General features: G+C 45.4%; 1 protein-coding gene across 1 annotated transcript; it reads right to left on the reverse strand.

Moving 5' to 3' along the window:
- Nucleotides 1-4,876: 4,876 nt before the first annotated feature.
- Nucleotides 4,877-11,961, reverse strand: atp5pb (ATP synthase peripheral stalk-membrane subunit b). The gene is made up of 7 exons (XM_078546542.1): nucleotides 11,729-11,961; nucleotides 9,400-9,436; nucleotides 8,863-9,008; nucleotides 8,030-8,193; nucleotides 7,396-7,521; nucleotides 5,837-6,016; nucleotides 4,877-5,101 (listed from the first exon to the last, which is right to left on the reverse strand). The coding sequence occupies exons 1-7, from the start codon at nucleotides 11,754-11,756 to the stop codon at nucleotides 5,030-5,032; spliced, it is 753 nt and encodes a 250-aa protein (XP_078402668.1). The 5' UTR covers nucleotides 11,757-11,961; the 3' UTR covers nucleotides 4,877-5,029.
- Nucleotides 11,962-14,308: the final 2,347 nt, after the last annotated feature.

The following is a 14,308-nucleotide window of genomic DNA, read 5'->3' on the forward strand; positions in this document are numbered from 1 at the left end:
TTCTAAATTTAAACAAAAGCTTGGGGGGCAACTGTTCTCTGGTGCATTGTCTATGGCAACGCCTGAACCAGAGCACAATCAGCACCCTTTTCTCATGTGGTATAAATGGTTCTTCTCTTTGAAATTTGGTATACTAATATCTGTCCTGATGAATGTAAGACAAAGGGTTTTGACAGCATAATCTCTTTTATCAGCAATACTCAAGTGATTAAATATAAATTAGATTTAAAGTATGTGCAGAAAGTGAAATAAAGATTGGGAGATATAGATGGACTCCATCCTAGGGTCTTAAAAGAGGTGGCTAAAGAAGTAGTAGACGTGTTGGTGGTAATTTTTCAAAAGTCACTAGACTCTGGAAAGGTTCCATCAGAAAGTAGCAAGAAGGAGGGAGGCAGAAAACAGGAAACTATAGGCCAGTTAGCTTGACGTCTCTTGTGGGGAAGGTGTTAGAGTCAATCATTGAAGAGCTGAGCATTTAGAAAAACACAAGGTAATCAGGAACAGTCAGCATGGTTTTTTGAAAGGGAAATCATCTTTATTAAAGTTCTTTGAAGGTGTGCTGTGGATAAAGGGGAGCCTGTAGACATACTGTACTTGGATTTCCAGGAGGCATTTAATAAGGTGCCATATCAACGGTTACTGTGGAAAAGCTCATGGTGTAGGGAGTAACATTAGCCTGGATAGAGGATTGGTTGGGTGACAGAAAACAGAGGGTATGCATAAATCGGTCTTCGTCTGACTGATAGGATGTGACTAGCAGGGTTCCGCAGGGTCTGTGCTGGAACCTCAACTTTTTTCAAGTTACATCAATGCCTCAGTAAGGAGAGTGAAGGCATGGTAGCTAAATTTGTAGACAACATAAAGATAGGTAGGAAAGTAGGTTTTGAAGAAGACAAAGAGTTTACAGACAGATATAGATAAGTTGACTGAATGGGCAAAAATCCAGCAGATGAAGAATAATGTGGGAAGATATGAAGTTGTTCACCTTGACAGGGATAAAAAGGAGTATTAATGATTGCAGCATTCAGAGGGATCTAGGTGTCCTTGTGCATGAGTCACAAAACGTTAGTATGCAGGTACAGCATATAATCAAGAAGGCTGACAAAATGCTATCCTTTATTATGAGAGGAATTGAATGTAAAAGTAAGGATGTTACGCTTCAGTTACACAAAGCATTGGTGAGACTGCATCTCAAATAGTGTGTGCAGTTTTGGTCTCCTTATTTGAGGAAGGATGTAAATGTGATGGACGCAGTTCAGTGGAGGTTTACTAGCTTGATACCTGGAATGAGTGGGTTGTCTTATGAGGATAGGTTGGACAGGCTGGACTTGTTTCCACTGGAGCTTAGAAGAGTGAGGGGTGACTTGATTGAAGTATATAAGACTTGCCAAGGTGGGTGTGGAAAAGGTGCTTCCTCTCATGGGTGAATCTAGAACTAGGGTGTACTGTTTTAAAATTAAGGGTTGCCCTTATAGGACAGAGGTGAGAATTTTTTTCTGAGAGGATTGTGCGACTTTGGAACTCTGCCCCAGGAGGCAATGGAAGCAGAGTCACTGAAAATTTTTATGGCAGAGGTAGATAGATTCGTGTTAGGCAAGGGATTCAAAAGTAATCTGGGGTAGATGGGAACGTAGAACTTGAAACACAAACAGATCAGAAATTATCTTATTGAATGGTGGAGCAGGCACAAGAAGCCAAATGGCTTACTTTTGCTCCTATTTCATATATTTGTATGCCCGTGATGCAATTTTGAGCACGATTTGTGCCTGTATTACTGATATACCCAAAGCAGAAAATGTAGCCCACAATCATTATTGGAAGCTAACTTTGTCCAATTTTGTCAATGGCCTGAGCAAAAGCTTCTACCTTTGATAGATTAAGTACTTCACATAACTTTGTAAAATCGGCAAATAGAAAATTCATCATACCATAGTTACTGTAAAGCTAAGAACATTATAAAATTCAGAAATGATAAAGCATATACCTCTCTACCACAGCATCAGTCATACACAATAAACAGATGCACCCAAGCGCTGCAGACAAATAGTCACTGTTGTCATGCAGGCAAATGCAGTAACCAATTAATGCACAGCAAGATCCCAAAACCAGTAATGAGATAAAAGATCAAGTTAACTTCTTTTAGTAGTGTTGGTTGAGAGATAAATGTTAAACTTTTTTAATTCTTTACGACCAGTTTAAACTGACATATAGAACTCAACTGAAAGGGGGCAGCATCACCGACAATAGCATGGCACAATATTGTATTGAAATACAGTAAACTCTTGATGAATCAAATCCCAGCGGGACTGTCCTGAAATTCTGGTTAAGAGCTTCAAGACTCTCCACCCCCTTCTTCCAATAATTTATATATTTAAAATATATTTTTCTTTTCCCACCTATTTTTAAATTTATTTAGATCTATCGTTTTATCTCCACCTTTTAGCCCATTTCGATCCCTTCCCCCCCACCCCACCCCACCCCACCCGGGCCATCTGCCACTTGTTTGTCCTGCTTTCTACCCTTAATGTCACCATTAGCACATTCCTTAGATAATATCACCATTGTCAACATCCCTTTGTCCTTTTATCTATGACTTCTTTGGCAATCTCTTCTTTGCCTCCACCTATCACTGGCCCTCTATCCAGCTCTACCTGTCCCACCCCCCTCAACCAGCTTATATTTCACATTTCTATATTTCTGATGAAGTCAGACTCGAAACGTTAACTGTGTTCCTCTCTGCAGATGCTGTCAGACCTGCTGAGTTTTTCCAGCTATTTTTGTTTTCTTCAAGACAGCTGTTGGGATAGGTAGCTATTCTCATCCTCTTCCTTTCTGGAGTGAATGCCTGTTTGTGGAACTGTTCCAAAATGTTCTCCTTGGCTTTCAGAATGGTTGACAAACCTGATGGTAAAATCTTCCACTCTTTCGTAACGCCTGCTTTTGTTTCATGCCATAGTTTTCCACTTGCTTCAAGTTCACCTTCTCTCTGATTGACACTTTTAACTTTCTCTCAGGTTTTGCCATACTCGTACATTTTGCACATCACTCCACAGAGGAATCTCGCTGTGAAATGGCTTGTCTAGCATTTCATATTTGAGTACGCAGGGGTCTAACCACTCTGCTCTGATTGGTCAGTGTGGTAACATGACACCAGCAGAAGAGGCTGGTTTGCTTGCTCCTCGGAAGCACCTCTTTCGCAAAGAATTTCAGCTAAATTGGATCAACTACTACAGAATTCTGGCTAACCGTGGGCATCGTTCTGGGGCTTTTGCTATTCTGCCGGCGGGGATGGTTAATATCTTCAGCACAAGTGGAATTCTGTGTCATCTGAGTTTGATTTACCGAGGTTTCACTGTATTAGCTTATATTAAGTGATTTAAAACATGATGTGAAGATTGAACACACAACCTTATGCCTCAGACTGAGAATGGCACCAATCGGATAAATAGCTACTAAAAATAAAAGACATTTTTATTAAATTTTATTAGTCCAACTAGAAAAATTGAAATTATACTACAGAAGGTTGAATGACTGGCCTTATATTGCTGGGAATAACAAATAATATTCACAAATTTAATCATATCTTCAATCATTTTTACAAATTTAGTTCAGACAGGCAGACCAGTTTAGGTGGATACCATTAGTCTTTTTGTTTAAACTGGAGAAATCCTCTGTAAACTATCTTCTTTGCCAGGATCTATTCCATTTTTCCAATGTCTCCTGTCAGTTGGAGTCTTGCCACCATTTTGATTACACTATTCAACTGCTGCCATAAGGGACCCAGTAACAAATCCTGCATATACAGGTGGCAGGATTTTGGATTAGCTGAGCAGATCAGTCAATATCAAAAACGTCAAACCAAGATTTACGCAGCATTATAGATAGGTTCAGTGAAGGGAATTTAAAATCACAAAAACATTTACGAGTCCTCAGATACTGAGCAGTCCGTGTCAATATGCAGCAAGACCTGGATAACATACAGGCTTGGGCTTACAAGTGGCAAGTAATGTTTGTGCCACACAAGTGCCAGGCAATGACCATCTCCAACAGGAGAGAATCTAACCATCTCCCCATGACATTCAATGGGATTATCAGTGCTGAATCCCCTATCAACAACATCCTGGCAGGGGGCGGGTGGTGGTTACCATTAACTAGAGACTGAACTGGACCTTAAGAGCAGGTCAGAGGCTGGAAATTCTGTGGTGAGTAACTCAGCTCCTGACTACACGAAGCCTGTCCCCATCATCTACAAGGCATAAGTCAGGAGTGTGATGGAATACTCTCCACTTTTCTGGATGGGTATGGCTCCAAAAACACTCAAGAAGCTTGAAACCATCCAGGCCAAAGCAGGCTGCTTGATCTGCACCCTACTACCTTAAATATTCACTCACTCCACCACTGATGCATTGGCAGCATTACTATATACAAGATGCACTGCTGCAACTTACCAAGGCTCCTGCGACAGCACCAGAAACATGGGAACACCATTGACTGCAAGTTCCCCTCAAAGCCACGCACGATCCTGACTGGGAACTATATCACTGTTCCATCATTGTTGTTGGATCAAAATTCTGCAACTCTCTTCCTAATAGCACTGTGGGAGTATGCGCACCAAATGGACTGCAGCAGTTCAAGAAAGTGGCTCACCACCACCTTCTCATGGGCAATTAGGGATGGTCAACAAATGTTGGCCTCGTCAGTGATGCCCACATCCCATGAAAGAATAAAATAAATTAACTACTACTAGTAATTTAGAATGACATTGTACTTGTCAATAAATGATCTTAGCATGTCAAAATTATAATAAATATTCTGCAGATAGCATTTTTGAATTCACTTGAAACAGAGTTATGAAAAATAACTGAAAGGAGCAATATTAACTGTAGATTTATCAGCACTGGATTTAATGTTTCTTCTCCAGTTTACAAGAACGCTTCAGTTTATTGGAGGTCTGGATTACACATTTCAAAACTACATTTACATTAACATATCTCCAGATGAGTTTTATGTCAGTAGTTCTGCATCAAGGCTAAACCTTTGCTTGTGCTGTCTTGGCCAATATTTTGAGGTCGGAGATACATTTGGCAATGCTCTCTTTCTCCTACGAAGAAAAAAGCAAAATATTAGCAGAGTTGTGTTCTTTTAAGCCATCATATGAAAGAAAAAGTAAAAACCAACTTGGGAATCTTAGGAATGCAAAGATAAAATGTGTGGCACAATGGTGATCCAGGAAGATCCCTGTCAGTCAGTCCCAGCCAGGTGGATGCTGGTCTAGGAAAAGGAAAAAGCCAGAGCTCCCACTGATCTAGTAACACATTCTGGACATCTGAATTGCAAGAGAACATAAAGGTGACTCCCATGTTTTATCTGAAGCTCATGGTTCAATTCCCTATATTGTACAGGTACCAAGGAGTTTTAGAGCTATAGCCTAACACAAGGCTCCTCTTCAAGAGAGATGGGCCAGGGAAGAAAAATCAGGAGGAAGATTCAGGAAATGTAAACAGTACATTTCTTTTGAAATTTGGAAAATTAAAAATTAGCAAAACTTCAAATGAGACCACCAATCAACTGAGGGATAATCAACTGCAAACATCATTTAGATACATCTGTTGAACATTAAATAAAAGCTGTCTGTTTCAAGCGTGTTGGGTACTATGACATATCTCATCCACATGCTTGCTGTAAACTGGATACATGTATCATCTTCTTGTATTCCAAAGGTTTGGTAGCTCTATAATTGATGTACAACTCCCACAGGCTCTACAGCTGTTCAGCTCAACTCTATCATGACGGTCTGTATGAAAGCCAACATCTTTCATCTCTTTTCTCTATCTACCTGCTGTGGCGTGATACTCTGGATTACACTCTTCTCCACCCAGTTAACCATATGTTCTTGTGCAAGCCTTCGCTGTAGATGCTGGAGACTGACTTGGTAATCCAGGCGTTTCTTCACTGCATTGTACACCATGTACAGTCGTTCACGGTAGTTGGTTTCTAGCATCATTGCAACATTATTCTGCAAACAGATAAAAACTGTTCAAATGCTTGCAGTTATGTTCCTTCTGATCGCATTTGTGACAATGCTGTAGTCAATGGTAGAAATTCATAATTCTATATACACATTAGCCATGATATTTAATGCTCCATTTTTCATAGGTCACTGTAGAATCTTTCCCTGCCCCTATTTGGTACACAAAACAGAAATATTGCGAACACTCAGCAGGTTTGACAGCATCAGATGGGAACATTTTGGGTGCAAACCCTTTCATCAGAACTGCAAGACATTACAGAACAAAAAGGGAAGGAAGCAGAAAAGAAAGGATAGGTAAGAAAAATAGAATAACCTGTAAATTGCTTGAGTAGAACTCATGAGAAGGTTAAAGAGCAGAACTGATATTAGCACAAGACAATAGGCAAGCAGTAAAAGAAATTAAAGTCATTTAGAAGTTTTAGAATGCAGGAATAGTTTTGGGGTGGTTAATATGCTACTTTTCAAAACAATTTAAAATGCTCGGCATAAAGAAAATAATCCATTTGGCACTGTTTCTAATACAGTCATATAAAATGGTAATAAGATTTGCCACAGAATCTATATTCTGTTGCTTGTGCCAGCTGCAGAAACAGTGTTTGATTTGCTGCAAAGTTTTTGGGAGGCCCTGATATTAACTGACCTATGACAAAATAACACACAGCCATTTTCTACATTTATGTCAAAAAAACAAGAAAAGCTTTTAGGATTTTCTTCAAAAATACAACAAGCTAGCTGCAGTAGCTATCACCTCCTTGTAACTCAAAGTCTCATAAATGCAACTCATTTCCCTAATATAAGCTTTTCATATTTATGGTTTACCTCCAGCTTGTATTAGAGGTTTAGTTCCACTTATCTGGGTTCATTCTGCACCTACCAGACAAACATGTGAGTTTCACAGGTGCATGAATTTATATTAGTACAGCAGGACGTTTGTCAAATTATTCTCAGTTTCTCGAGTTCAGTGATAGACAATAGAGGACTCTGGCAATTTTCGAGCTGATCTAAACTGCAGCATAACCCAGGTACCACATGAAATTTGTTACCACCACTTAACTTAGGCTGTGCAATTCTTTTTAAAGAAAGAACTTGCATATATAGCACTTTAGAAGTGTAGCCACTGTTATACTACACACAAATGCAACAATTTGCACAAATATAAGTTTATCATAGTGTTTGTCAAACCATCAGAAAGCATGTGTTAGTAATGTTGGAGAAGGGCTAAACATTGGCTACATCACTGGCGAATAGGACATCATTCATTTACCAAATTCAAAACTGCGGCAAGTGACAAGGCTATTATGCCAATTAATATCAATAATTAAAACTGGACCATATTGGACCAATGAAACAAAATATATTCATACCCGTTTTGCATCAAAAAGGTGATGACGCCCTTCTATTCTCCATTGTTCTTTGTTCTCCTGTTTGATAGCTTCCTCCAGACTGTTTATGGCTGCATCTTTCACTTCTTGTGCTTTTTCAACTTTGGTCTGTTAATGTCAAGCAAAATTGACTATATAGCATGCAGCTGAATCCTAAGTATTTTGTAAAGCATTAAGTATAGTGAGAATTTTCACAGTATTAGAGGAACTTTAGAAAAGGGATATGTTCAAAAAAATTTTTTGAAGGTAACATTTAACCAATGGCTGGAGATATCACTAGCTTTCCTTTAACCACTTTCCTAAATGTATTTATACAATTCCAGAAAACAAAAAAAGTCTCCTTTTTACACAACTGTCAATACATTTCATGTGCTTTGCTAGATTAAAGCATCATGACTGAACAGAATTCAACCTTGTCAGGATCGATCTTGTTCTCTCAGGGAATCGAGGAATATAGGGAGCTGGTGAGAAAGTGCAGTTGAGGTAGATCAGTAATGATCGCATTGAATGGCAGAACAGGCTCAAGAGGCCAAATGGTTTATTCCTGTTCCGATTTCTTATGTTCTGATATCCAGCTTTTGTATCAAGCATAGCCATTGAATCTCAATACACTTACCTCATTCAATTTGTCAGCAAATTTTGCCACATCCTTGCCAAACTTTTTGACACCATAGAGGATAACAATGCCAATTGATATAGCTGAAATTGTTTCATGGTTAATGACATAAATTTCCTTTGATAGAAGGTAAGTCAACAGCCCAGTGCCGAACATGTAAGGGCCTACGGAGAAAAACCAAATAAGGAGATTTAAAGATCGGTCACTATTAACAATGATTTTAGGACCAAAGTTAGAAAATTTCTTCTGGCCATTCAAATTTTTACAATAACTCAAATACAATTTATCTATAGAAGGCATCTTAGATTTAAATGTTCAGCAGATTCCTGCTTTGAACTTATGGTACATGAATTCTGTTTCTATACAAAGTTGCACAGAGAACATGAAGTCCAAAGCACAATCCAGTGTTAGCCTGCATTAATAGCTCAACACTTTCAACTCCACAACATTAAATATTGCTTTCACAGATCATGCTTATCATGTTAATTACACTTTGGATAAAGTTCTATCAACCTGCAGGTGATTAATGAATTTGAAAGAGCGCTTCTGTTGCTCATTTATGTAAGAAATTTTTTCCAAATATTAAGTTGGACTGCTAACTTTATAGCTCTGATCCAAGAATAAAATATTCACAAAGACTGTTCTTACAAATGCGAAGCAGTATTTTAATGCAATACACAAAGGATAAATAAAGCAATTTTGAAAAACAGAGGATCACATAGGATGTAGGACACACAAACAGACCATTTGACCCAACCAGTCAACACCAATGTTTATGCTCCACTCAAGGAACTTACTACACATCCACAGAATTTGCAAAGTTATGGACTGACCTGTTACCCCAGTTTTGGGATAAAAGAACTGGAAAAATTCTTCTGGAATCAAACCATGGCGTACTTTGCCTCCTTCCTCGGGAAGGGGTGGCACTGGTCTCCGAGACTGACGGCTCGTATGAAAAGTCCTGGATACTGGCAATAAACTGGGAAAAAGAATCAATCAACAACACTGCACAGTTTGTAGATTTCAGACTGATATTAGCAAATTATCATAGCATAAAACATCATTATATTTTTATTTCCTCGAAAGCACTCCCTGGATGCAGTGACACATAATAATTCCAATTTATATAAAGCTCATTCCTTCAGAAAAAAAGCAGCCTCAATATTTCATCATTTTTTTCCAAACTAGGATAGAATATGGATTCTCAAGGTAAAATAAGATGGATGAAAACTGATACACTGAAATAAGAAATTAAACAATTATAGTTTTACAACATTTTGGTCATGTCCAATTGATTGCATTGTCTCATAACTGTCATTTTGATAAACCTCATCAATGATTACTCAATATAAGAAACTCCTTTTACTAACCTGGCGCTGATAGGTGCTGATGTCTTCAGAGTCGAAGCTGAAAAAGGATTATACATAAACACTTAAGACTTGAACAAATTAGTCAGTAAATGCATTATCAAATAAAACATTTTTTTAAAAAAAATACATCTTTTATGATTCAGTGTGATAGACATCAACACAGAAAATGCAACCACCCCATTTCATGCAGCCAATAGCAGTATCCCGTACTATCAAAGTCTGAGGAACACAGATTCAAGCTGCCATTTCCATTTTCCACACCAACTATCGTTGTAGAATCAGCGAGACTACTAATTCAAACATACCCACGGATGAAATTTTGGCAATCTTCCTCCTAGAATTGGTACCAACCTAAACTCATTTCACATGGGACCCTTACAGTCAACAGATGCTCACCCCAATGCTGGATTGAATATCACGTCCCAGGGATGATAAGATGCTGAGTCTTAATGCAAGCATTTTTTAAAAATGTAAATAGTTCCTTAGTATTTGGATTTGTTGTTGGTTAATGCAAGCATTTTTTAAAAATGTAAATAGTTCCTTAGTATTTGGATTTGTTGTTGGTTAAATGTGCTGCACAGGAAGAATAGCAAAAACAAACCTTAGGTCTACTTGACCCCTCATTTAAAATGGAGACTAAGTAATTAATTTTGACTTGAAATTTCTTTTGAGTTTTCACTGTAGAGGGAGGGAACTTTCTACAACTGTCTCCCATTTCAAGTATCCAAAATAGCTCCCAAATGCTACCAGACCTCATTTTGTATGGCTGTTCTACACTATTTTCACCTTAAAATGATATAAATGTATCAAAATACAGATACCATTGAATGGATTAAAGGTAACGTTAGTATTCAGAGGCACAGACTACTGAAAATGTCATCCAAACTATTAGTTTTTATTCGTTCATGGGATGTAGGCATCGCTGGAAGGCCGGCATTTATTGCCCACCCGTAATTGCCCTTGTTAATAGGGCAGTTAAGAGTCAACCACATTGCTGTGGATCTGGAGTCATATGTAAGCCAGGCCAGGTAAGGATGGCAGATTTCCTTCCCTAAAGGACATTAGTGAACCAGATGGTTTTTACAACAATCAGCAATGGTTTTGTGGTCATCATCAAAATCTTAATTCCAGTCTTTAAGTAGATAGCACTCCTGTTTGAGCCAGAAGCTCTGAGTTCAAGTCCTATTCCAGGGCTTGTTAGCCAAAGAAGAAATGTTTGTGACATAATTCAACAGGTTGATAATCAAAGGATAAAAAGTGAGTGTGAAGACATGTAACAATCAAATATTCTGCAATGGTCAAGGCAGTATGAAGGACATAAGGCTCTTTGCAATGAAAACAAACAAGTGATGCTGTACCACATAAGATACTTGGACATCATGCTTGTTTCTAGAACATATCATCACATCACCTTTGTTTTATGGAGTACCACATCTAAATATAGTAAAATAATTAAGCTTTGACAATAAATTCCTATTCATTTTAGCAAATTGGAATTCTCTGCAAAATACATTAAGTCTGATACAGGATTTACTTCCGTATTTCTATTCTAATTCCAGGATTTTAGATCTGGGTATCTCCGGTTGGGATTGAGATGGTTTTTAACCCTTAACTTCATATTGTAATCTGGATCCAACTCCAGGACTTGAAATCTTGTTTTGTTACCGTACATTATCCACGGGGTACAATCTGACCAGTATTTAAAGTGACTCCCTTATTCTGGTTTTGAAGCCTTTGCTGCAGATACTGCTGCCCCAGTTGCTGCATACAAGCTCCAATATGATCCATGTAGCACTTTCCAGGCGTCTTTGTATCACTTGTCAGCACAGGGATTGCCTCGACAGAGACCAGTGGGATTAGAATGCACAATAACCTTAAAAGGGGACCGAATAAGAATTAGGGGAAAAAAACATAAGCGACTATGCGCAGAATGAGATGGTTAACTCTTCTAATGAAGTTCTACTGCAATGAGGTGTTGCAAATGTGGTCAGCTTGATATCTACTTGAGACAATAATATTCACCCAACTGGTGAGGATTAGTTTGGTTGGGTGTAGAAGGCGGCCACCTTGTGACCTTTAAACTGGCTGCTGCATTAAGGCGTCTGACTTTGCCTAGAGGACACGAACATCCAGGCCCCAGTACTGAGGGCTCTACACCAGCTCCGTCAGGAAGCGGGAGTATATCGCAATGTTGCTGTAGAATGAGCTCCAAGGGGCGACCTGGTATCCGAAGGCCCTCGGAACGGGATCCTCTCCCTCTCTCTCTCTCTACCCTCTCCAATGTCCTTGTCCAACCGAACCAGCATCTCTAACATACTTTTACCCTTACCCGAAGCCAGAACGACGCGGGACAACATGATTTCGAGTCCTGTGCGCGCCCTTCTTGTTAACGATTGCCCGCTCCTGTAAGGAGATGCAAGGGCAAGCAAGAGGTTCCCGGGCAGACTTCCTGCCTCCCTCCCTCTCCGCCACCGACCTCTCACCCAAAATGGCGGCCGCCGAGCCCGGGGAGGGAAGCGGGCGCGCAGAGCAGGCCGGGTGATGGCGGCCCTGGTCTCGCGAGAGGCGGCGAGCGAGCGAGCGCGCGCGCGCGGGGTCAGGGGTCAAGCGGAAGCACGCGGAGCCGCCGCGGCGCTCGGAGAAGCCGAGCCGCCGGTGATGGAGAATCGCTGGGGGATCCCGCCCAATGCGCCCGCCTGTATGGAGAGGCACCTGGACGCGCTTCACTACCGGAAAGGTAACGCGGGAGATGGGGGGAGGATCTCTCACCGGCTGTTCCCGGCCGCACGAACCGCTGATCTTCTGGAAATTGCGATTTAATGAAAGTTGTGGTAATTGTTACCGCGGCGACCACTTCGTTGGCCGGTTGGACCCTGTTGAGCGTAGGGGGGGTTGGGAGGGCGTAGGGGGGTTGGGAGGGCGTAGGGGGGGTTGGGAGGGCGGAGGGGGGGTTGGGAGGGGGGAGGGGGGGGGGTGGGGAGGGGGGGGTTGGGAGGGGGGAGGGGGGGGGGGGTGGGGAGGGGGGGGGGGTGGGGAGGGGGGGGGGGTGGGGAGGGGGGGGGGTGGGGAGGGGGGTTGGGAGGGGGGAGGGGGGAGGGGGGGGGGGTGGGGAGGGGGGGGTTGGGAGGGGGGAGGGGGGTTGGGAGGGGGGAGGGGGGGTTGGGAGGGGGGAGGGGGGGTGGGGAGGGGGGGTTGGGAGGGGGGAGGGGGGGTTGGGAGGGGGGAGGGGGGGTGGGGAGGGGGGGTTGGGAGGGGGGAGGGGGGGTTGGGAGGGGGGAGGGGGGGTTGGGAGGGGGGGTTGGGAGGGGGGGTTGGGAGGGGGGAGGGGGAGGGGGGGTTGGGAGGGGGGAGGGGGAGGGGGGGTTGGGAGGGGGGGTGGGGAGGGGGGAGGGGGAGGGGGGGTGGGGAGGGGGGGAGGGGGGGTGGGGAGGGGGGGAGGGGGGGTGGGGAGGGGGGGAGGGGGGGTGGGGAGGGGGGAGGGGGGGTGGGGAGGGGGGAGGGGGGGTTGGGAGGGGGAGGGGGAGGGGGGGTTGGGAGGGGGGAGGGGGGGTTGGGAGGGGGGAGGGGGAGGGGGGGTTGGGAGGGGGGAGGGGGAGTTGGGAGGGGGAGGGGGAGGGGGGGTTGGGAGGGGGGAGGGGGAGGGGGGGTTGGGAGGGGGGAGGGGGAGGGGGGAGGGGGGGTTGGGAGGGGGGAGGGGGAGGGGGGAGGGGGGTTGGGAGGGGGGAGGGGGAGGGGGGGTTGGGAGGGGGGAGGGGGAGGGGGGTTGGGAGGGGGAGGGGGGGGGAGGGGGGTTGGGAGGGGGGAGGGGGAGGGGGGGTTGGGAGGGGGGAGGGGGAGGGGGGGTTGGGAGGGGGGTTGGGAGGGGGAGGGGGAGGGGGGGTTGGGAGGGGGGAGGGGGAGGGGGGAGGGGAGGGGGGTGGGAGGGGGGAGGGGGGTGGGAGGGGGGAGGGGGGGTTGGGAGGGGGAGGGGGAGGGGGGGTTGGGAGGGGGGAGGGGGAGGGGGGGTTGGGAGGGGGGAGGGGGGGGGGTTGGGAGGGGGGGGTGGGGGAGGGGGAGGGGAGGGGGGGTTGGGAGGGGGGAGGGGGGAGGGGGGGTTGGGAGGGGGGAGGGGGGGTTGGAGGGGGGAGGGGGGTTGGGAGGGGGGAGGGGGGGTTTGGAGGGGGAGGGGGGGTTGGAGGGGGGAGGGGGGTTTGGAGGGGGGAGGGGGGTTTGGAGGGGGAGGGGAAGGGGGGAGGGGGGGTTTGGAGGGGGCGGGAGGGGGGGGGAGGGGGGGTGGGGGGGTTTGGAGGGGGGTGGGGGGTTTGGAGGGGGGAGGGGGGGTTTGGAGGGGGGAGGGGGGGTTGGAGGGGGGAGGGGGGGTTTGGAGGGGGGAGGGGGGGTTTGGAGGGGGAGGGGGGTTTGGAGGGGGGAGGGGGGGTTTGGAGGGGGGAGGGGAAGGGGGGAGGGGGGGTTTGGAGGGGGGAGGGGGGGTTTGGAGGGGGGAGGGGAAGGGGGGGTGGGGTTTGGAGGCGGAGGGGAAGGGGGGGTGGGGTTTGGAGGGGAAGGGGGGGTTTGGAGGGGAAGGGGGGGGTTGGAGGCGGAGGGGAAGGGGGGTGGGGTTTGGAGGGGAAGGGGGGGGTTTGGATGCGGAGGGGAAGGGGGGTGGGGTTTGGAGGGAAAGGGGGGGGTTTGGAGGCAGAGGGGAAGGGGGGGTGGGGTTTGGAGGGGAAGGGGGGGTTTGGAGGCGGAGGGGAAGGGGGGGTTTGGAGGCGGAGGGGAAGGGGGGGGGGGTTTGGAGGGGAAGGGGGGGTTTGGAGGCGGAGGGGAAGGGGGGGGTTTGGAGGGGAAGGGGGGGTTTGGAGGCAGAGGGGAAGGGGGGGGTGGGGTTTGGAGGGGAAGGGGGGGTTTGGAGGCGGAGGGGAAGGGGGGG

Source organism: Cetorhinus maximus, chromosome 8 (assembly GCF_964194155.1).
Source record: "Cetorhinus maximus chromosome 8, sCetMax3.hap1.1, whole genome shotgun sequence".
Classification (NCBI taxonomy): Eukaryota; Metazoa; Chordata; class Chondrichthyes; order Lamniformes; family Cetorhinidae; genus Cetorhinus; species Cetorhinus maximus.